At 37.4% G+C, this 23018-nt stretch overlaps 2 protein-coding genes across 4 annotated transcripts; one reads left to right on the top strand and one right to left on the bottom strand.

Moving 5' to 3' along the window:
• Positions 1-3967: 3967 nt before the first annotated feature.
• LOC119792380 (otoraplin-like) lies at positions 3968-6230 on the bottom strand. 2 transcript variants are annotated; one of them, XM_038299006.1, is made up of 5 exons: positions 5992-6230; positions 5030-5110; positions 4787-4926; positions 4492-4602; positions 3968-4412 (listed from the first exon to the last, which is right to left on the bottom strand). In XM_038299006.1, the coding sequence occupies exons 2-5, from the start codon at positions 5088-5090 to the stop codon at positions 4389-4391; spliced, it is 336 nt and encodes a 111-aa protein (XP_038154934.1). In that variant the 5' UTR covers positions 5091-5110; positions 5992-6230; the 3' UTR covers positions 3968-4388. The 2 variants fall into 2 exon arrangements, with proteins under 2 accessions (XP_038154934.1, XP_038154926.1); XM_038298998.1 differs by lacking the exon at positions 5992-6230 and having other exon boundaries at positions 5030-5272.
• A 3015-nt stretch (positions 6231-9245) lies between these two features.
• On the top strand, positions 9246-21481 carry LOC119792393 (GTP-binding protein 2-like). 2 transcript variants are annotated; one of them, XM_038299018.1, is made up of 12 exons: positions 9246-9646; positions 10848-10874; positions 11237-11421; positions 11920-12028; positions 12132-12329; positions 12444-12618; positions 13515-13734; positions 13858-13993; positions 14076-14134; positions 14218-14389; positions 14573-14737; positions 20549-21481. In XM_038299018.1, the coding sequence occupies exons 1-12, from the start codon at positions 9446-9448 to the stop codon at positions 20732-20734; spliced, it is 1833 nt and encodes a 610-aa protein (XP_038154946.1). In that variant the 5' UTR covers positions 9246-9445; the 3' UTR covers positions 20735-21481. The 2 variants fall into 2 exon arrangements, with proteins under 2 accessions (XP_038154946.1, XP_038154951.1); XM_038299023.1 differs by lacking the exon at positions 10848-10874.
• Positions 21482-23018: the final 1537 nt, after the last annotated feature.

Here is a 23018-nt window from a genome sequence, read left to right on the forward strand (position 1 = left end):
GAGATCACCTAAACTCTGGTCAAAACGTTGAGTTTAACTGCTTCAAAGAACAGGCTATCTGCACCTTTGTGTCGTTGACTTTTACAGGAGATACCTTCCCCAGTCTGACCTGATGTTTCATTATTTTCGATAAATAATTCCTGTATTTTAAATGGAAGTTTAGAATTATTTACATATCTGCACAGTTAACTGGTTGACCATGATTTGAGTATAAATCACAGTTTCATAAATTCCCCTAGCCCACAGCCAGTTCTTTGTGTGTTCAACGAACAACACATGACAGTCCAGAAGTTAGTTGACTAGATAATATGCATGGTATGTGCACAACATTTTTACAGTGTCCTGTAAAAAAGGAAAAAAAAAAAAAAAAAAAAAAAAAAAATATATATATATATATATATATATATATATATATATATATATATATATATATATATATATATATATATATATATATATATATATATATATATTTATACCCCAACCTCAGACTGCATCTTTGTGTTACTTTGGAGATGGGAAAAACAAAAGCAGAGAAGAATTGGTTTTCTCCAACAGAGAAGGTGAGAACTCAGTTCCAGGAGGGGAAGCAGTTTATGCAAGAGTGACTAAATAAAAAGTAGCAGCTGAGATGAGGGAGAAGAGTATTCAATATCCAGTCTGAAAACGATCAAATGTTGCCAATAGCAATTCTGTTTATGCAGTATCACTCAAGAAAATAGGCTTGAGTTATGCCTTTTATGAATAGATTTTTGTTTGAGAATCAAATATTCTTTTTGGGTATAATACCTTTTGGGATTCAAATTTGCTTTTAAATAAGCTGCAGACAGTTGAATTTATTTAACCCAATTAAAAAAGCAAATCTAGGGAAAATAAAAGATTATTTGGTAAAATAATAGTTTCGCCTAATTTTATTAATTTGATTTTACTTAACCATCTGTGATTATTCCAGAGGGTAAGTGCCGCCTAGTTTCTTCAGCTAGGTCTGGTGAAACAATAATGCTATTATCCAGCACAGGCATCCCCAACCTCAGTCCTCGAGGCCGAGGCAGAGGTTTCTCTGCTTTAGCACAGCTGATTATAATGATTGCAGTAGACCAAAAGCCTGTTAATCAGCTTTCAATTAAAATCAGCTGTGCTGGAGTAAGGAAACCTCTAAAACCTGCAGGACAGTGGGCCTCGAGGACCGAGGTTGGGGATGCCTGATCTAGCAGACATAATGATGCTCAGTTTGAAAGGATTTTTTTGGTCATACTTTGGCAATGAGCATATCAGGAAACACATACACCTTAAGCCTTTGTGAAATAAGCGTTGTCTTAGCTTTATAAAAAAAACAGCTCAAAACATGAAAACGTTTTGTACAATAAGGTTGCCAAGTGTTATTTAACTGAGATGATTACATTTACACACCAGAATTTTCATTTTTTTAATTTGTAGTAATAACTGTCTTCCCATACCTCAATTATGCAATTCGTTTTGGTGCTCCATCATATAAAATCCCTAGAAAATACTCAAAGGTTTGTGGTAATAATGTTCATCAATTTCTTGTCAAGTCACCATACCTTTTGAATGGGCCCACACTTTTAAAACACAGATTGACAAATACATTTAAAAGTGCAGACACCATTAATCAGGTAAGGAGGACATCCTCCTGCCTTAAGCTTTACCAACAGATTCAAGTCAGCTGAACTGATTGATTTATTTATTCATGCTGGCAGCAAGTTGACATTTTCTGGCATTTATGGGGATAATCTCATCTGACAAACTCCATTGTTTGAGCCCCTGGAAGACAAGACCAGTTTTACTATAAGTCAAAAAATTGGGGCATAAACAAAGACTTCCATTTTATTTAAGAAAATAGGTAATCTATGTCATTTTCCTAAGTAAATACTAGTATTTTTTCTTAGGGGAGCAAGTCTGCTTGTTTGCTCATTAATAGAAATTAGATCCTTTCAAAGAAAAAAATACTTATACTTCCTGGGGACATTAATATAATGTTTGCACCTTAAATGTCTTATTTCATTCACTTTTATTTAAGAAGGATTTCCACTTTAATCTAAAATGACTGGTATGTTTTTGCAATATGTCTTGACTCAGCGGATAACCTTTCAGTTTCCTGTTGTTTTTTTTTTCATATTATTTTTTGTTAATAATAACAATATCAAGTTCATAAAGCAAAGGACTCATGTTTTGTGCATCTTAAATGTCATTCTGAGATGCTAACCAGACCTACAGGTCTCTGCTGCTGGCTGTACTATAGAGGTGTGGGTGTGAGCGTGACAGTGGATGGAAAAAAAGAGGGAGTCTAAAATCTACGTAGCTTGTGTGTTGCAGCTGCTCCTTTAAGCTCACTCAGTAAATCCGCTCACACAAAAGCGTGGACATGCATCAATCTCACAGTGTCACAGTATCCCTGCCTGCATGATGGCAACACCCAAGAGCAGCTGTCTCCTGGATGATTGACTTAATGCACTGTGATGTGCCTGTTTTTCATGAAAAGGCTGACATGTACGCACTCAACCTTCATTTTTAATCAGCTGAAAAGATGCTGAGCTTTCTACCTTTTAGAACGACTGGAAGCAATCAGTTCTTCTTGAATACTCTTTAATGATTCCATTTTGTTTTAAATGTCTGGCATGAAGGATGCTGATTTCCTTTTTTTTTTTTTCCTTCAGCATATTCCATGGACATGCCTCAGGTGTGTTTCTTCAGAGTGACATTTTGTGGGAGAACACTTAATGCAGTTTATTGATTTTAGCAGAAAGAGGACAGGAGAAGATCGATACGACATGTGACAGCCCTGTTTCCTAAACTTATAAGCAGCCCCTTCCAAGAATGCCTCAAGTCAAACTGCTAGACACTAATGAGAAAGAGCTGTTCGCTCTGGCCACAAAAACCAAAGCATGAAGTTGTCAAGTTTTATGATGCAACAAAGAAGTAAGCTTGTCTTTGTAACACCCACTGACGTAACTTTCAGCACCATATCTGGGTCGGCTCTGTGACACAGGAAAATGAGATATCATTCACAAAAAGAAACGTAATAATCTTCTTGAAAGAATCTTAACAGCAGCAATAAAACAGGCTGTGTTTAATTGTGATTCCTTTTTGGGAGCTGCCTGTGTGGGCAGGTTGGCAGATATGTGTGGTAAACTGGCACTCAAAAATCTTAAGTAATCATCTTGGGAAAAGAATAATTATACATCTTGAAGGCTTCTAGCATTTTTGATACCAAACATTTAAAAGGGAAATAAAGTTATCACAAATTGTGAGGCAGCTTTTTAAAATTTTTTTATTTGACCTCTGTTTGATATACAAGGTATTCGTTCCTCACTAAACATTTCCACATTTCATTGCATTACAACCACATACTTAACTGTATTTATTTTTGTATCTCTGCTTAATAGAGCAACACAAATTAGTACAAAGTTGGAGAACAGAAACAAAATTAAATCTTTCTGTTTTTTTTTGTTGTTTTTTTATGTAATGCAAATTTGTATACCGCCCCTTGAGATAAAACTTTGTAGCAGCACTGTATTGCAGCTTCAGGTCTTTGTGGTCTTCTCCAGCTTCCCCTATCAACAGAAATCATTTTTTGCAAAATCCACTTTAAAAAATAGTTCAAGAAGACCAGATGGAAGGTATCTTTAAACATAGTTTCAGAGTTTGATTTTAATATCATAGCCTAGAAGATTCCAACTTATCTGACCAGGGAAGAGCAAGTTCTTTCACAGGTTAATTGTGTCTCCATCATATACAATCATACAACAAGGATTCAAGCTTAAAACCGATTTTCCTCCTTTCTATCATGTGCAAACACTGGATGGATTAAACAGAGCTCTGAGATGTTCAAAGCTTGAGATTATGTTTTTCTCCTAACCATATTTCAACATCTCCAGAAAAGTACCCCTTGTCTGTCTGCTGTGTCACATTATGTTTATGGTGCTGTTTAGTTGTTAGTTAGTTCATTTTCCATAGGTAAATGTTCTCATATGAGTACAAAGCAAGTACATTTAATGATTACAACACATCTCTTGTAAAACCATAATCTGGACCATTGTGAAGGCTAACTATGGCATATTAAGTTTGGTAACACACAATATCTACAGCACGCCAAAATTAAATGACCCAAACTGAATCTGTGTAAAGAACAAAGTGAATTTTTTTAGTTTTTTTACTGATATGAAATCGCACATATTTTAGAACAGGTCTTCAACTTTGCACTGTACTCATAAACACCAACGGGGCTAAGGTATTCTAGCTAAATGCAGTACATAACAATATAATATAGCATCATGTGATTCATGGATTTAACAGAAACACTATGCACAGTACAATTACAAAGGCAAGACAGTTAAGGTAAAAATTTAAGATATTCAGCCTGCTGTTCCCTAATCGCAATAGAAGTCCATATCCTGAAAAAGTGAAAACATAAGATTAGACATCAAAATATTTTTTATAAGCCGAGAATATCCCCAAAAGAAAGATACTCACAGTGGTCCGCATTCGAATTGTAGTATCTGCAAACTTTTGGGTCTCCTTTACCATGGTTGCAGGGAAATATCCTGTTCTACACATCTGATCCACATATCGCTCACTGTACACCTACCAGGAAACAAAGCATGCATATAACAAATGCATTGCTGACAAGCGGAAAAAAAAATCTTATGAAAATGTAACACTTTTACAAGGGAATATAAGTATAGTTAGTGTACATAATACCTTGGCAACTAAATGAATTAACTGTGCAGCCTGATAATATGTGAAATTAAAATAAATAAGCACCTACATTTCCAGACCAGAATACTCCAGTGCCATCTGCTGGTATGAGTTTTGAATACACATAAACTATCTGACCCTTTTTAATGTTGATGAATCTGCAATCTGGAGCAATGAAATCATCCAAAGCTGTGGCCATGGAAAGTACATCTAAAGAGGCAAATAAAGAACAAACCTAACATAAGATATTGATTTAAATGCAGTTATAGTTTTTTAGACACATGGAAATTCTGTAAGTAATGTTTTGACTGACGTGAACATGTGGCATCTCCACAAACCTTACGATCTGCTAGTTTGTCCATTTGGACAGCCATTATGGTCTCCTGCAGTAGTCCTACAAGGAGCAAGCACACGAATGAGGAAATCATGCTGTGAAAAAGGGAACAACTATAGAAAAGTTCTAAACTCAAAGTTTTGAGCCTGAGTCTGAGTTTGAGGGAAGCAAACTGGGTTAAAAATCCCAAAACCCTTTTCTCAGCTAAGGGGGAATGAGCTAAGTATGGAGCCAAGCCCCTACATCACAAGATTTGTAACCAATCAGAGTTGAATTTCCCAAATACCAGAATCAATCTCACTCAAGGGAATTAGCTGTTCCTCTCAAATTTCACTCTTTTTACATTCACATCCACAGACCGTTCATCTGCTCTCCCCCCCAAAAAACCTCCAAAAAACTATTGTAACTGTATCTGAAGGTGAATTTGAAAATCAAATTTTTCCTTTAGTATAGGAGTGGTAGTGCATAGACTAAGCAGAATATAATGCAGATAGGAAAATATGGAAAATAGAAAAAAACTAAATAAAATTAAAGCATTAGTTTGTAAACGTCAAAAAGTCCCGTGATCAGTTAAAGATTATATCCAATTTAGATTCAAATAAACAAGATGAAGCAATAAAATGTAACAAATTGAATGCAACAGTGAAATGTAACAAATAAGATGAAAACATGAAATATAACAAATTAATGGATGAGATATATCGAATAAAGTCTGGAGTAACACGGAGAGATTATTGAAACTAGAAAAAAAAGCCATCATTCATAAGACTGGCAATTATGACCACACTAATCCAGTAGTCATTTGTTCTTGTTTCCTTGTTGCTTAAATTATCTGATTTGCTAGAATTGTATACCTTAGAATTATTATATAAAGCTAGGAGGAAAGAGTCTGAGTTTGTGCAAGAGGCAAAAGAATGCCGGCTGGAAATAGCTGGGCTCACCTCCACGCTTAGCCTGGGCTTTGGAACCCAGTTCCTTGGAAAGACTGGATCATCTTCTACTCTGTAGTGGCCAATTGGGGGAAGACTGATGACTGGAGAGGGTCTGCTTGTCTTCCCTGAGTTCAGCCGTCTTGTGTTGGAGCTTACGCCAGTGGTGAGATGGTTGAATCCCTGCTGATGCAGGTTGGGTGGAGGTCTCTGACTCAGTGATCTGACAGGGTACCCTGCCCAGTACCCTGCCGCCTGGCTGGTCAGACCGCCAGACCTTTGCAACACAGAAACATACAAAAACGTACAACAATGCACACACACACACTTATACCTAAGGACAATTTAGAGATGCCAATTAACCTAAAAGAATTTTATTTGTACAGTTGGAGGAAGCGGGAGTACTCAGAGAGAACCTATTGAAGAACATATTGCTGTCTATTAAAAAAATTCAGACACCTTCACAGTGTCATGACAAAAAAAACATTTGTTACCTACACTTTAAATCTTCATTTTAGGCTGGGAAATAAAACAATCAGAATAAAAGTGTCAATCTCATCAATTCCTATGCATTATAACCAAAAACTGTTCTCTTTATTTTTTACCCCACAAAATATGACAGGCTTTTGTTGTAAAGCTATACGGTTCACTAACTCACCCTGATATTTAGTCAAATATTTACGTCATTGTTATTTGTGAAACGTTCCCTATCACTGCCAATAGGTCATCATAGTGTCAAGGTATACATTAGACCATATTGTGTAATTACTAAGTAATAGTATCCCGTTCACTGGGATCTATCTGCCAAAATAAACGAGATTGAAAAAAAACAAACTTTTATGCATTAAAAAAAAACATCTAACATGTATCACTCTCCTCTTGTATAAAATGAATAAACAGAAAATACATAACATTGTGGTTGTTACACAAAATGTGTAAAAACTTGAGCAAAAGAAACTACAAGTATAAAGAACTGTTTGCTGGTGTTTATTGTAAACTTAACATTGGGCCCTAATAATCCTAATCCTGTGAAAATATTCCCCAAAATCTTCTTAAAATATATTGGTGGTGTAACTCTTCTTATTCTTTTTTCTCTTCTCTCCAAATTGGTCGCATTTTTTTTAAATCTTTTGTTACCAGAACACTATGGGCATAAAACAAATACATAAATAATGGCGTTATGTCATTAAACTGTTAATAAATATGTCCCCTGTGAAGGAGACATTAATAAATTATACAACTTATTGAAAGCTTAAAAAATAACTTTGTGGCCAATAATATATTTTTAGGTTGCCGTTTATTAGCCAAAATGATCTAATTTTCGTAATCGTTTATGTAAAAAAACAAAACAAAAAAAACAACAACATACTTTCCTATGCAGTCTGATGCAAAGCCTTGCAAAACTGTTTTGGCAACAATGATTTGTTCATCGTTGTGGTCAGCTGGGTGGAGTTTAGATCTACATTAAGTACCGCTGAAACCATTCAGAACATGAAGAACCGCTCAGTCGCGCTTTGCCTTTCAACAAATCAGGCGCACCATCTAATAGTACAGTGACGTAGGGACCAGAAACTTAAACCGATACCACTCTAAGGGTTGGGGCTGGGGATGGTCGTTTGGTGCATGGCGCGTGTTTTGAAGCTGCTTATGGAGAAATGTCTTGGGCCGTGAGTAGTGAGGAAACAGGAAGCGATTCTTGTGGGATGGAAGAGGGAAATAGTGACAATGAAGGTTGGAAGATAGCAACATCAAAAAATGAGAAAAAGCGGAAAAAACAGAGATCAGTTCAAGGGGAATCTAGTTCAGAACAATCCAGTGATGATCATTCCATACATTCCACAGCACAACAAAATGAATTCAAAGATACCATATTCGAAGAACGATAATCTGCGACTCTTTTAAAAAATTGGAATCCGTTCACATGTAACAAAAAACATGCACATTTAAACTTCTTGTCGGAATGAAGACAATCAGATAAGTGTCATGCTCAGAATTCTGTTCAGTGGAGACCAAAACTGTCTCTTAATTTTACTGAGAGCAGCGCCCACAAAATAGCAGGCTGTGTAAAGCTATATACGGATCAACAAACTTCGACCTGATAAGAGTTTCAGTCAAATGAACGTAATGTATGAACATGAAACGTTACCTACAGCTGGGAGTCATCATGGAGGCAAGTTCCTCTAAAAATTTATACTGAAAATAGACGATTCCTGGGAATACCCATAAAGCGAGTGACAAAAGTTACAAAGAAAGTAAACACAACGTACCTTTGTAAAACAACAAGAAACGGAGAAAGATCATGACAGTTTTACAAATGTGTAATAAATTTGAGGAAGAGCAATTACCAAGCATAAAGTATTCATCGGGTTTACATAAAGCTATAACATGGTGCAACATATCAATCCTCCACCATTGAAAATTTTCAAAATGCTCAAAAATATTCGGGGTCAACTTTGCTAGCTAGTTTTTACAAGGGAAATCAGAGGATTTGTTGGTAAGGTTGTGCACGCAGAACATAGTCGGAATTGGAAAAGAAACATAATAAATAATGCTGTAATTGTGGTGGAGAACATACTGCTGCTAAAATTCCGCTGTGAAGGAGACAAGCAAAATGTATGAAATTAGAAACTTAAAAAAATGAATTTGAGCCAATAATCATATTTTAGCTTGCCGTATAGCTGCAAAATGGATCCCATCGTATCAGTCATGAAAAAAACCAAAACAAACAGATTCAACAACTCCAGCAGCACAATCCCAAACGTTCTTGAGAATCAAGATTGCAATTGAGCTGGATTAGACTCACATTATGACGCTGAAACCAAGAACATAAACCGCTCATTGCTTTGCTTCAAAATTCATGGCTAGAAGTTATTAATTGTACTGCACAGACACAAAAAAAACGGAAAAAATCAAAATAATAGTGAAGGCTGCAGAAAAATACCTGGACATTAAAGATTTGAACTGGGAGATGGTTGGAAGTATGATGGGAGGACCGATGGGACCATCAGAAACTGGCAGAGTTAAGATGACCTAGAGTAAATTAAAATTATATGGGCAAATGTGATTTAGTATTATGTTGGTTTAAGTTACACAGGTTTTTTTTTTTTTTTTTTTTTTTTTTTTTTTTTTTTTTTTTTTTTTTTTTTTTTTTTGGGTGAATCGTTTTCTGTTTTCTTGCTTTACTCCATATCAGTTGGTGGCGGTAATGCACAATTCACAAGCCTGCCAACCGCCATAAAACCCCATAAGAAGAAGAAGAAGAAGGGTTGGGGCTGGTGTTATTGTTCGAAGAGTTTGGGAGAAGTCGAGGCTTTTTAATTTAGTTGGGCATGTAAGCTAAACTCAGAAGCATGGCGTGATTGAATATGTGCTGCACAAATGCCGGACCTGAATGTTTATTTTGATATTTTAGCATTGTATTTAGTCCGCTTTAGGTTAGCTAACAAGCTCTGTCCCAAAGAGAACGATGGATGCGCTGGTGTCGGAGTTATTTGGGTCAACGAGCGGCCACAGCTCCGGTGGATCTCAGGGATCTGTCTCCAACCACAAGTCGGGAAATGGGAACGGGGTGGTCTCTAAAAAGGCTTGTGGAAAAAATAAGAAAGCAAGAACTCGATTCCCTCGCAACTTCAAACCAAACAATAACACCCCGTATCTACCTCCGGAGGTAAGACTGGTATTACTTTAAAAAATACGTATCATTTGCTCCGAAGAATTTTATATGGGAAACAGTAGAAAATCGAGTTTAAACAGGAAACTGACGTCCTCTGCTGTGCTCCGTGTAAAAACGCAAATGTAGCTTTTGGTTGTTTCCTGTCGCTGCGGCTAGCTGCTCTTTCTGAAACAATGCCACGTCGGTATTCAACAAAATAACATATATGGCGGGCTGTAGGGTTAAGGTGGGCAATTCTGAACTCATAGTTTTATTTTGTTTACCTTTTTACTGTACAGTGAACATTTAATTTGAGCGCGAGACATTTGACTTCGACTCCATATATTATAGCTAGCCTAAAAGAGGAACAACTGTTAGTAAATAAGGGGGGAGGGTTCGAGTCCCAGTCCTGCTGACCTTTGCCGAATATATCTCCCCTCTCTTGTAACCCACTTTCCTGTCTATATACTTCCGAAAATAAAAAAATAAAGGCCACTAGAGCCTAAATATAATCTTAAATAAATAAGGGTATCCAACCACCTCAAAGTACCCTATAATTACTCTTTTTTCATAGTTCCCAGTAATATTAATGAAAAACGAACAAACAAATACAGGACCAACAAACGTCAATCGAAACATCTAAATAGAAACGGCTGCCACTTAGATTTCTTATAGAGGAGCCAAAAAGATACTGCTATTTGGTTGCAAATGAATTGTGAATATTTTTAACTTTTTTTTTTATTTAGTCCAATTGTTTTTAATGTTCTTTTTTGTTTCTGCATTTTTTATTTTTTTCCCTACTTTGCTTGTTTTATTCTCCTATATTTTAATCATGTAAAGCAGTTTGTATTTTCTTTGTACTGAATTGTGCTATACAAATACATTTGCCTTGCCTTGCCTTTAGCTCGAGATTCCTGGTTATAAAGAATCCAGCTGCTTTGCTTTAATTATACTGTTTAAAGGTAAACTAAAAAAAGTTTCCCTACACTGTAATTACTATGGGTTTCATACATTGCTTCTAATAACATAGAGGAGAGATGTATAATAAGGCTAAGTTGGATTAGTAGTCACCATCAGACTGTTTACAGCTTGTTTTTGCTGCTCATTCAGTCAGATGTCTTTGGTTTTTGTCTTTTAAGCATTGTTGCACTTCTATTTGGTCTAACAGCTGATGTTCCTTTTCTGTCTCTCTTTGTTTACCTATTCTAACTCTCAGGCTGAGGAGGGGAATATAGAGTACAAGGTAAGCATGAACCTTGTTTTATGACTTAGTTTCATTTAAGAAACAAAAATAAGTCACTGAATACTTTAAAAAGGGAGTGACATGTGCGTCAGCGACCTGACTTACAGTAATGTGTTGATTCATAGAGGTAGAAGTAATAGGAAAATATTTCAGAATAATAAGGGGCAAGCCTCCCTGTGGAAACTGAACAGCAGAGTGGATTAGCAGGATCAGTTTTAGCAACTTGACATTTGCTTTATTCCTAACTTCTTTTTATTATTACGTTTATTTATAACTGTTATCTAACAACTTGCTAGAGTTGTTAGCATTTGGCTAATTGGCTGTAATTCAAGCAGTGATTTCTTTATCTTTTGTCAATTTAGCTTAAGCTGGTAAACCCAACGCAAAACCGCTTTGAGCACCTGGCAACGCAGATGAAATGGCGACTGCAGGAGGGTCGGGGCGAAGCCGTCTATCAAATAGGTGTCGAGGACAATGGGATGCTTGTGGGCCTGTCCGAGGAGGAGATGAGGGCGTCATTGAAAACTCTTCATAGGCTGGCTGAGAAGTGAGTCCCAAAAATCCCCTCCTTTGTTTTTATTTCTTTAATACTTTTATTATACTTACATAATCAGAAGGGCAATGAGATATCATGCAAACTTTGACCCTAAATGCGATGAATGTTTACCAGGTCATCATCTGAATGAATAAGCTATGTCAATAGCTTATTCAGTTATAAGAAGGACCTCTCCATGCTACATTTTTCATTATTTAATAGACTGATGTTTCATATTTGAATATATCCATGCAGTTATGATAAGAATCTGAATATTTGGTATAAGAGGGGATTCTGCTTATCTTATTTTTTGGGGTAATGGGATTTCTGAAGCAGGAGCTGACCAAGAGGATTACTTCCAGATTATAAAATTATCCCCACAGGCCTGCCCAGTTTAGTACTTTTAAATAATGAAATACAAAGACATATTTGGATGAAAACCACAGTTGGCTATAAATACTTTTCTACAATACTTTTATTTTTCTTTAAAAAAAAGTGTGTTTTTAATAGAGTGGGAGCTGACATCGCAGTTCTTCGAGAGCGAGAGGTAGATTACGACTCCGATGTTCCTCGGAAGATTGCCGAAGTTCTCATACGAAAGGTGCCAGATGACCAGCAGGTTAGTGTAGCCCCTGGAAATAGATGCTATTGTTCAATTTGTCTTGTTTTAATTCCCTGGCTTTTTCCTTTCTAAATGATGCCTTACATTTATTCCTCTTCAGTTCTTAGATCTACGAGTGGCAGTCCTGGGTAATGTGGACTCTGGTAAGTCCACTCTGTTGGGTGTTTTAACACAGGGAGAGCTGGACAACGGACGGGGAAGAGCGAGACTCAACCTCTTCAGACATCTGCATGAAATCCAGACTGGGCGCACCTCAAGCATCAGCTTTGAGATCCTTGGCTTCAATAGCAGAGGAGAGGTAGGCAAAGCAACATTTCTGTAGCATTAATAATGTCTGCGTTAGTTAGGTCATGCATAAATATAATACATTGTGATGTTAAATGTAATTACAGTTTGCTTCGCTGCTTCCTAGGTCATAAATTACAGTGAATCTCGGACTGCAGAGGAGATCTGTGAGAGCGCCTCTAAAATGATCACGTTCATAGATCTGGCCGGACACCACAAGTACCTGAAAACCACCATCTTTGGCCTCACCAGCTACTGTCCAGATTTTGCTATGCTGGTTGTTAGCGCAAACACTGGCATTGGTATGTTTTTGCCCATTTTGCACAATCCTTTTAGTTACTTTATTCTTTTAAATTAAATAACCTATGCTTGTCTCGCTAGACCTTGTCAGGCGAGTCTATTACATGTTACTGACACACATTTTCATGACACGGTTAAAAATGACACTCCGTACATTGAGAGCTTTAACTCCTGACACCACAGATATGTAGTATCTGAGTTTACATAACATACCCACCTTCCAACACTCTTATTTGCTTTCACTCTCCTCGTCTTTGCCTGGCACTGCCAGTCCCAAAATATCTCTCAACAGCATTTGAAGGAGCCATTTTAAGCACAGGATACAGTTATGCAACTTGTTTTTCCAAAACAAAGTAATATAACAAAAGAATGTAGCTTTATATATCAATGTCATAAAATAAGCCTACATCCACACGATTATAACCTTTTACCAACAGCTTGTGTTATTTGTAAATTATTCATCATTATGTTATTAAACTTTTACACAGAAGCTATTATCCTGGAACATAGCACTTATAGTTATATATATATATATATGCAAAAAGTAATTAACACTATATTTTTTTTAAGTATTACAATCAAAAACTTGCAACAGCATGACTTTTTGTTGTTGAAAAAAAACTATCCATTCTGTCTCCAAATGTGTTTTGAAACGGAAATTCAGGAACTTTAATATATGCTTTAGTATAACCTTAATATAACCTTTGACCATTTTGTATACAGTTTAGAGAATTGCTGCACTGTGTCAGTTGCTGTGCTTTTGCTCAACTCGGAATGGGAAGCTTGCTCTTCAGGGATTAATATTTAACTGTTACTTGAAACGACTTAAAGTGTTATTGAGCTGAAGCTCAATCTGTTTAACTGCTGTCTCCTACTTCTATTCCTCTTCTTGTCTCAGCTGGTACAACAAGGGAACATCTGGGTATCGCCATGGCCCTGAAGGTGCCCATCTTCATTGTTATCAGCAAAGTAGACCTCTGCACCCGCGCCACAGTGGAGCGCACTCTGCGGCAGCTAGAGCGGGTCCTGAAACAGCCAGGCTGCAACAAAGTGCCCATGGTTGTTAGCAGTACAGATGATGCAGTAACAGCAGCACAGCAGTTCGCTCAGTCACCCAAGTATGACTATTTTCTGTTTTCCTTTGTTATTAAATCTATTTCATCTTCAGTTTAAAGTACAAGTGAAGCCATTCTCAAACGCATAAATATTTGATTAAATTGGTGCTTGCCTTCTCCCTGCAGCATCACTCCTATCTTCACCTTATCCAGTGTGACTGGTGAGAGCTTAGATTTGCTGAAGGTCTTCTTTAACATCATCCCTCCTCTTAGCAACAGCAAGGAGCAGGAAGAGCTCATGCAACAGCTCACAGAGTTTCAAGTAAGTCTGGTTTTGAAACACACTCCTGGTGCAAACTAGAAGGATAGATTTGATTTGGTTAATAGCCTTGTTTGTCTTTCAGGTTGATGAGATCTACACTGTTCCTGAAGTGGGGACGGTGGTGGGTGGTACTCTGTACAGGTCAGGGTGCTGAAAATATGTTATATGGAAACAAAACATCCTGGAACCAAATAAGTGACCCTGTTTTCTCTCTGGCAATGCAGCGGTATTTGTCGTGAGGGAGACGATCTTGTGGTAGGGCCAACTGAGTTAGGCCAGTTCCACAGGCTAACTGTTGGCAGCATCCAAAGGAACCGCTCAGCATGCAGGGTGCTCAGGGCAGGGCAAGCTGCAACGCTTGCTCTGGGGAACTTTGACCGCTCGCTACTGCGCAAGGTGGGAATCCACATGTGATTATTGTTTGATTTGTTTAAAAGGCATTTTCAATGTTTGATCTTTCTATATAAAATTGTATTTACTGAAAAATACTTGATTTGCTTAATTTACGTAAACTTAAGATTGTGTTAAATGTTTAAGTCTCGGATATGTTTAAAGAGGATTTGGCTTTATCTTCTACAGGGTATGGTCATGGTGAGTCCAGAGATGGATCCAACCATCTGCTGGATGTTTGAGGCTGAGATTGTCCTGCTTTTCCATGCAAAGACCTTTCATAAGGGCTTCCAGGTTACTGTGCACATTGGCAATGTGAGACAGACTGCTACAGTGGAGGCTGTGTATGGCAAGGTAATCAACCTACTGAACTACTCTTAGGCTATGTTCGCACTGCAGCCTGAAGTACCCAAATCCGATTTTTTTTGCCCATATGGGACCTGGATCTGATCTTTTCATGCCAGTCTGAACAACACAGATCCAATTTTTTTCCAATGTGACCCAGGCCACTTGGCTCTGTGGTCCTGAATCCGATACGAATCTGATCTTTTCAAATGCGACCTGTGTCTGAACGGCCAGGTCGCATTCATCTGACCTGAACGTCATTAATATCAGACAAAGGTCACTATTCTGCGTCTTGCTACGCAGAAGCGGCAAGAAAAACAACAACCATGGCAGATGATGATGCGGGGAGCAGTATTTATGTTTAAACATATAGAAAATATTAAGGGTGCTCCGATTGATCGGTCACCGATCGTTATCGGCCGATAAAGGCTTTAAATTGTTTGATCGGCGGTTTCTATAAAGGCCAATCAGATGGGCCGATGAGACGCACTACTTGTTGAATTCACTCATCCGATTCCTCTAGGGGCGCTGTAGTTGCTCTGCATCGGTATGCGACTGGAAGTGGGGAAGAAGAAGAAAACGGACGGTCCGTTTTCTTGTGGTGAGGCAAGTTTGGAAGCGACTGGCACCGAGCCCCCAGAGAAAGTACAACGAGCTGTCTCCTTACACGCTATGTATGCTGCGTTGTTGGATAAGGACGGGGAACATGGTGGCGGTGACATCAGCAGCTCAACATCATCGCAGATGAACTTCTACCTATCAGAGCCAGTCATCCCACGGAGCGGTCAGCCGCTTGTTTTTTGGCGAGACAATAATAGTCGTTTCCCCGCTCTCGCACAAGCAGCCCACGCCTACCTCTGTGCTCCGCGCACAAGTGTAGATAGTGAGCGACTTATTAGCACAGTAGGGAATATTGTAGATGAGAAGAGGAACAAGCTGTCTGCCAAAAATGCAGAGATGCTTACAGGTGCTGGTCATAAAATTAGAATATCATGAAAAAGTAGATTGATTTCAGTAATTCCATTTAAAAAGTGAAACTTGTATATTATATTCATACATTACATACAAACTCATATATTTCAGATGTTTATTTTGTTTAATTTTGATGATTACAAATGACAACAAATGAAAATCTCAAATTCATCATATCAGAAAATTAGAATATTGTGAAAAGGTTCAAAATTGATGGCCCCTGGTGCCACACTCTAATCAGCTAATTAACTCAAACCACCTGCAAAAGCCTTTAAATGGTCTTTCAGTCTAGTTCTATAGGCTACACAATCATGGGGAAGACTGCTGACTTGACAGTTGTCCAAAAGACGACCATCGACACCTTGCACAAGGAGGGCAAGACACAAAAGGTCATCGCTAAAGAGGCTGGCTGTTCACAGAGCTCAGTGTCCAAGCACATTAATAGAGAGGCGAAGGGAAGGAAAAGATGTGGTCGAAAAAAGTGTACAAGCAAGAGAGATAACCGCACCCTGGAGAGGATTGTGAAACAAAACCCATTCAAAAATGTGGGGGAGATTCACAAAGAGTGGACTGCAGCTGGAGTGAGTGCTTCAAGAACCACCACACACAGACGTATGAAAGACATGGGTTTCTGCTGTCGCATTCCTTGTGTCAAGCCACTCTTGAACCACAGACAGCGTCAGAAGCGTCTTGCCTGGGCTAAAGAGAAACAGGACTGGACTGCTGGTGAGTGGTCCAAAGTCATGTTCTCTGATGAAAGTAAATTTTGCATTTCCTTTGGAAATCAAGGTCCCAGAGTCTGGAGGAAAAGAAGAGAGGCACTTCATCCACGTTGCTTGAAGTCCAGTGTAAAGTTTCCACAGTCAGTGATGGTTTGGGGTGCCATGTCATCTGCTGGTGTTGGTCCATTGTGTTTTCTGAGGTCCAGGGTCAACGCAGCCACATACCAGGAAGTTTTAGAGCACTTCATGCTTCCTGCAGCTGACCAACTTTTTGGAGATGCAGATTTCATTTTCCAACAGGACTTGGCACCTGCACACAGTGCCAAAGCTACCAGTACCTGGTTGAAGGACCATGGTATCCCTGTTCTTAATTGGCCAGCAAACTCTCCTGACCTTAACCCCATAGAAAATCTATGGGGTATTGTGAAGAAGAAGATGCAATACACCAGACCCAACAATTCAGAAGAGCTAAAAGCCACTATTAGAGCAACCTGGGCTATCATAACACCTGAGCAGTGCCACAGACTGATCGACTCCATGCCACGCCGCATTGCTGCAGTAATACAGGCCAAAGGAGGCCCAACTAAATACTGAGTGCTGTACATGCTCATACTTTTCATGTTCATACTTTTCAGCTGGCCAACATTTCTATAAATCCTTTGTTTTTATTGGTCTTCAGTAATATTCTAATTTTCTGATATGATGAATTTGAGATTTTCATTTGTTGTCATTTGTAATCATCAAAATTAAACAAAATAAACATCTGAAATATATGAGTTTGTATGTAATGTATGAATATAATATACAAGTTTCACTTTTTAAATGGAATTACTGAAATCAATCTACTTTTTCATGATATTCTAATTTTATGACCAGCACCTGTATATTTCTAAAGAAAAATCTGCCATTGATTCTTAACAAGTAAGCTTTAAGAGAAATGGCTTTACTAATCTCTATTCCTCTTCTTTCTTTCTCATTGACTCATGTTTTCCATGCCGTGCACTTTAAATGTATGTAGATTTAAAGGAGCTAAAAGAACATTTAAAGTTAGCATTTGTTTGAAATTTACAAAACTTTATTACTACTGAAAAAAGTCTGCAGTGATTAGAAGGACATTTTAGATTTTGAGCTAGGACAAAAAGCCAGAATTACTGATATATTATCTAAAGATGTGTGACTGTTCTGTCATGGCTTCTATTTTCAGTTAATTACCGCAGGACAAGCCTAAAATACATACCTTATGCCTTTTTATCATGGCATCCCAAAACATTTGATTTTGTTTTCTTTGCTCTGCACTTTAAGTTTGTGTAAATTAACAATGACAGATTTTTTGTATCTTATTTGGAAGTAAGGCTTATTTGTTAAGCTCTAAGCTGTCTAAGATGTTTCTAAGGAAGTCAAATGTTGAACGTTTCCTGTAAATAAAAGTATACAGTTGACAATTCAATACATTATATTCTGTTAATTTTAATACCTATACATTTTTGTTAAGACTATTAAAATTGAATATATTACATGATAAATAGAAGGCTTCAGATAGACCTAGTGATCGGTTACTGGTGATCGGTATTAACCAATACTGCTTTCAGCAATCGGTGATCGGCCCCAAAAATCCTGATCGGAGCACCCTTAGAAAATATTGTGTTTTTACGGTTGGAAAAGACCGCTAGATGCGCGCCGGCACTACCATCCATGTTTACTTCCGGAAGAAAGGAGCAGGCTGGCCTGTGACGTCACTGCGTCCTCGACTGCGCATGTGGGACACTTGCGTTCTATGACTGCATACAACTCGCATATATTTGGAAATATAAACGGCAACGCAAAAAAATCGGATTTTGCTAAAAAAATCGGAATTGAGCATCAAGGCCTGCAGTGTGAACATGGCCTAAAAGTCATTTTATTTTTGCCATTAAAGATTTTTACTGTGATTATAAAGAATAATGTAGGTACTTTTTGGCAATTCATTTTCTTTACTTAAAACAGATCAGTTAATTTTATTTCATTTCTGGTAATCTTTAATGTTTTTTTTTAAGATTTGTAAAGTCTTAGTTTACTTTCCCTTAAGAGAAAAACTGAAATAAAATAAAAAATAATGGGGCCCTGTCACACCTTGCCGATTTAGACAGTCCCTGACGTCCCAGCTGTTAAACGCTGAACTTTCTATGTATTTTTTAAATTTTGGGTGTATACATAGCATATTCATAACAAGTCCAGAGCATATGTCCAACAACAGCCTAACTTATGCATAATGCACAGCAGTATAATGCCCATGAAATGATGCATAAGCCAGTGTCCTGAGGGGGGCAGCAATGCGCCCGGAGGCACCCGGGGTGCATAAAAAGATTTCTTTGATCAGGGTATTAACCTAGCTGCTGTTTACCGCCCGCTGAAGAAAAGTAATAAATAAAAACAAAGTTTGCAGTCACAGCAGATTCATTGTCATGTCTACTAGGAGGTTTGTTGGTCGTGAGCGTGAAGCAGGGAGGATCCATCACACTTACCTTCTCGCTCACCCTAGAATGTGGATGCAGTCTGGAGCAGAACTGACGGTTTTATACCAAAAAGCTGCCAATACGTCATTATACATTAGCTGTAAGGTAGAAACACATTCAGCGTTCGTCTGGAACACATCAAACACATTGATATGCGTTGGAGATAAGTTCTTGATAAGTTATGCACAAGGTTTTGGATAAGCTGGACGCCACGACTTATGAGTAACTTTAACTCAACGTATATCATCGAATAGATAGCTTACCTGTAACTTATGCTCCACGTATGGCATACTTGCCATATGTCGACGTGTGCCAGCCTGTTTCATCGTGCTTCAGCATGCTTAAGATTTTTCTTATGTCAGGCATGTGCTGTCTAAATCGTCAAGGTGTGACAGGGGCATTAGCCTGCGAATTGTAGATAATTTAGTCAAAGCGTAAGTGTGTGTACTTAAGGTCACTGAAGGCAGGAATTAAAGAGCTGTAGATAAACAGTATGACATAAAATGATTAAAAAGGTTATTACTTTATTGCACAGGCCTAATAGAGATAACTTTTAAAACAAAAAAAAAACATCAGTATCTTTGCAATAAAACAAAACGCAGAAAAGTACAAATACCCATTATTATCCACTAAATAGTTTTAGTTTGGCTACTATTTCCCATAAACTTTTGTTTAGAAATGGTTTTCACGACTATTATTTTTCTTACTTTATGCATTTGAAAATAAACTAATTATTTTATTCTTGTATAATTATATTTATCACATTTTGTTGCCACACAGGACCAATGGAGACAGATATTTGAACAATGAGGCCTACAGTTTGTAAAATGTATTGTCTTCAAGAATCTTTATATTCCAACAGGCTGAAAAGCTTCAAGTTAATGAGTTGAAACTATGAAGTGTTAATCCAATTATTTTAAGACCCCTTTTTATGTTTTTAGCTCTTGTGCCTTTTTGTTTTATAAATTGTTCCTGTTATGGGGGCTTCCTTAAAGCCATATGTGGTTCTTATCAGTATAAACTACAATTTGAGGAAGTTATCATCACCATCCTTGTAGACTAAGACAACTTTTCACAGAGTGTATACAAATAAAATTTTGTTTAGTACAGCTTTCCAGACAATAAATGGACATTTCCATTCCAATAAGTGCAGCAGTGATCTAATGTAAACAGTGTGGAAGAAAAAAAACATTGTGCAAAAAAGTGCAGTGATCTAGGAGCATTAATATATATATGGTGCAAATATGTAGTGTAGTGTAGTGTGATATGGAGTCTGGCATTCAAATAGATGCGTTGTTTAATTGTAAATATGTAAGCAACAAAAATATGGATTATTCTGGTCCTTCATTGAAGGTTCCCATAGGTTTATTTGTTTTGTTTGTTCTGGCGTTATATCACAGAGCTGTTTTGTAGGTATGAGTAAGCCTCTTGCACAGTTTATTTTAGTAATCTGTAAAGTAAATATGAGGCTCAAGTTTATAAAAGACAATTCAGAACGATGCATTTGAATTTTTTTGTACATAAATACACATGCAGTAGTTAAGTAAGTTGCTATTTATCTTAATGACCCATTGCTTCTGTAAGTAATGTCCTTTGCTTTGATTCATTTTTTCTTTTATACCACTGTGCTGCAGGAGGAGCTGAGGACAGGAGAGAAAGCAGTGGTTCTCTTCAAGTTCATCAAACACCCAGAATATTTGAAGGTGGGGGCCAAGGTGCTCTTCAGGGAGGGCGTGACCAAAGGTATTGGTCATGTCACCAGCCTGCAACCCATCTCCCAACACCACCAACATTTTCAATCACAGAATGAGAAAGATTAACGTTTTTTTAAGGAAATCTCCAGTTTGACAACTCCGTCCCGGCCCAAAAACCAAGGTGCTTTATTAAAAATACATCCGACCTCCCAAACAGACCACTTGGAACTCTCCTAGCACAGTAAATTTCTACTGCAGGACATTTATTTGTGAACTTCTTCCAAAGCCTCTTTACCTTCTCACTTGTTTCATCTTCAGGTTTTAAAATGACTGATAAGTTTGATTCTAATTCTTGTTCTTAGGTACATTTGTTGACACTATATATAAGAAACCCATTGAAGCCTAACATGACATCCCACTGAAATGTCTAAATTTTTAGAAAGAGAAAAGAAAAAAAGAGACATTTTTAAAATTGTCATGTGTTTTCAAGAGCTGCTAAATGCACTCCTCATGCAAACACATTTTTCTGCACTGAACTTTCAAATGCCAGCGATAACATCTGTGTGGTGGATTTTATTCTTGCAGAGAATGAGACTGTTTGACATTAATGCCTAAACAGTATCACTGTTATGAAATACCCGACATCATACGTGACCAATAGAAACATTTTATACAAGCACAGAGCTTGATAAACCACTGATCTGACTATTAAAGTTCTCGTAGTTGGATTATACACTAAAACTGCCATGAATAACCAGCTTTTTTATGGGGGAGGAAAATGATTTTTTCACTGCAAAGATGACTGCCAACTCTAAAAAAAAAAAACAATCCATCACCTGTGCTGGAGTACTTTTAAATTAATCTATATTACAACAAAAAAAAAAACAACCTGCTGTTGTTCAGAGTCAGAAATTTAGAGTTTTAAACTAAAAAAAATTGCAATCAAACTAACATTTTCTTATTCACTTTTTCTTGAGCTTCATCTTTTTACAGCAAGCACAAAAATATCTGTAAACCCACCAAAACGTTCCTTTTGCAAACTAAAAAAATTCTCCTTTATGCCGAACATCCAATCAGATGGCTCTGAATCACCAGCAGTGACAGAATGACCTGGCTGGATCAAAAGCATTTATAATTGGAGAACTTTGAAAGATAATTATAGGCTTTCTGTCTAAACGTCTTTAACAACCTATTTCTTATTTGCAGTATATACTGCTCAACCTGTTAGTAGAGTTATTTAAGGATAAAAGCAGACAGTACATTAGTCAGGCTCAGCTTATCAGAGTATAGAGGAACGATGCTACTGAAGATGGCATTTGAGGAATGTAAAGGAGGTAAATGTATGACCTTGGTTTAGTGTCAGTCATCAGGGTTTCTTTAAGTCGTCTTTTCTGTCATGTTTGTTTGTTAGAATCTGTTTTTACTCACAAGCAATGCCAACTATCTCTCAAGTGCTTTAGTAACTCAGGGCAAGTAGGTGATATATTAGCGACTGCATTCCATATTTAGAGCCCCTATGAGGCTTCTGTTGCTGAATAAAGGAATAGGTGATCTGATCCGAGGAATGCCGGGGAATATTTTTTTTCCAAAGATTTTTGTTTTGTTGATGAGTGTGTCCAACTGGTTTCTTATGCAATTTCCTTTGAAGCAGTGATATTAGAAATACTTGATGTCATCGCTACAGTGGAGTTACTGATGTCGAAGATCTTAGGTTTCTAAACACAGTGCCTAGTGGAGCTACTGCCCAGGTAGCTTTCTATCACACCCCAAAGTTTTACAGCTACGGAGGTAAAAAGAAACTTTGGTTGGTGCTACAGCTACAGTTTCTGTTTTTTCTGACGACTCGGAGCTGAATGTCAAAAAACATTCTGTTTAATCGAATGTTCAAACCGATTTCTACTCCTGTTTGTTTTAATGCACCCATTTTGTTCATATAGCAGTTTAGTAAAAAAGACTATACGATTGAAAAAGTTCAACCAAATACTTTACAGCATGAAGAGTTCAGGTAATAAGTTAGTTTTAATGCATTACATTTGGGTATTATAGATTTCTAGTAGAAGATTTTACAGTTTTTTATCTGTTGATGACTTTACCACAGGCACTTTTCAAGTTCAAAATGTTTCTCTTATGAGTTTAAAATGTTTTGAAAATTATCCGTGTGAAATGCAATTTTTATGTACAGATCCAATTCAGTGTGTTAATAAAATCTATTGCCTCCTGAACCTTTGTTTTTAATTTAAAAAAGTAACATTTTCTCATTGCAGGGGGCTTTTATGTCTGTGCCATAAACTCATTAAGAAAGGTGAAGGGCTGGTTACTTACAAGACGGAGCAATAATTGAGTTAGTGCCTTGCAAAACCTTCTATCGTTTTTATTATTATTTCTCCACTTCTTTCACATTACAAAAAAG

This window comes from Cyprinodon tularosa, unplaced genomic scaffold, assembly GCF_016077235.1.
Source record: "Cyprinodon tularosa strain WSP-4 unplaced genomic scaffold, ASM1607723v1 ctg1116, whole genome shotgun sequence".
Taxonomy (NCBI): Eukaryota; Metazoa; Chordata; class Actinopteri; order Cyprinodontiformes; family Cyprinodontidae; genus Cyprinodon; species Cyprinodon tularosa.

What these genes read in the sequence shown, in the direction of transcription:
- LOC119792393 (XM_038299018.1), top strand. Translation starts at nt 9,446, where the DNA reads ATGGATGCGCTGGTGTCGGAGTTATTTGGGTCAACGAGCGGCCACAGC. An exon ending in CCCCGTATCTACCTCCGGAG is followed by an intron (nt 9,647 to 10,847) that starts GTAAGACTGGTA and finishes TCTAACTCTCAG; the next exon opens with GCTGAGGAGGGGAATATAGA. An exon ending in ACCGCTCGCTACTGCGCAAG is followed by an intron (nt 14,390 to 14,572) that starts GTGGGAATCCAC and finishes TATCTTCTACAG; the next exon opens with GGTATGGTCATGGTGAGTCC.
- LOC119792380 (XM_038298998.1), bottom strand. Translation starts at nt 5,144, where the DNA reads ATGATTTCCTCATTCGTGTGCTTGCTCCTTGTAGGACTACTGCAGGAG. An exon ending in GAGTATTCTGGTCTGGAAAT is followed by an intron (nt 4,603 to 4,786) that starts GTAGGTGCTTAT and finishes GTTTCCTGGTAG; the next exon opens with GTGTACAGTGAGCGATATGT. An exon ending in CAATTCGAATGCGGACCACT is followed by an intron (nt 4,413 to 4,491) that starts GTGAGTATCTTT and finishes TCACTTTTTCAG; the next exon opens with GATATGGACTTCTATTGCGA.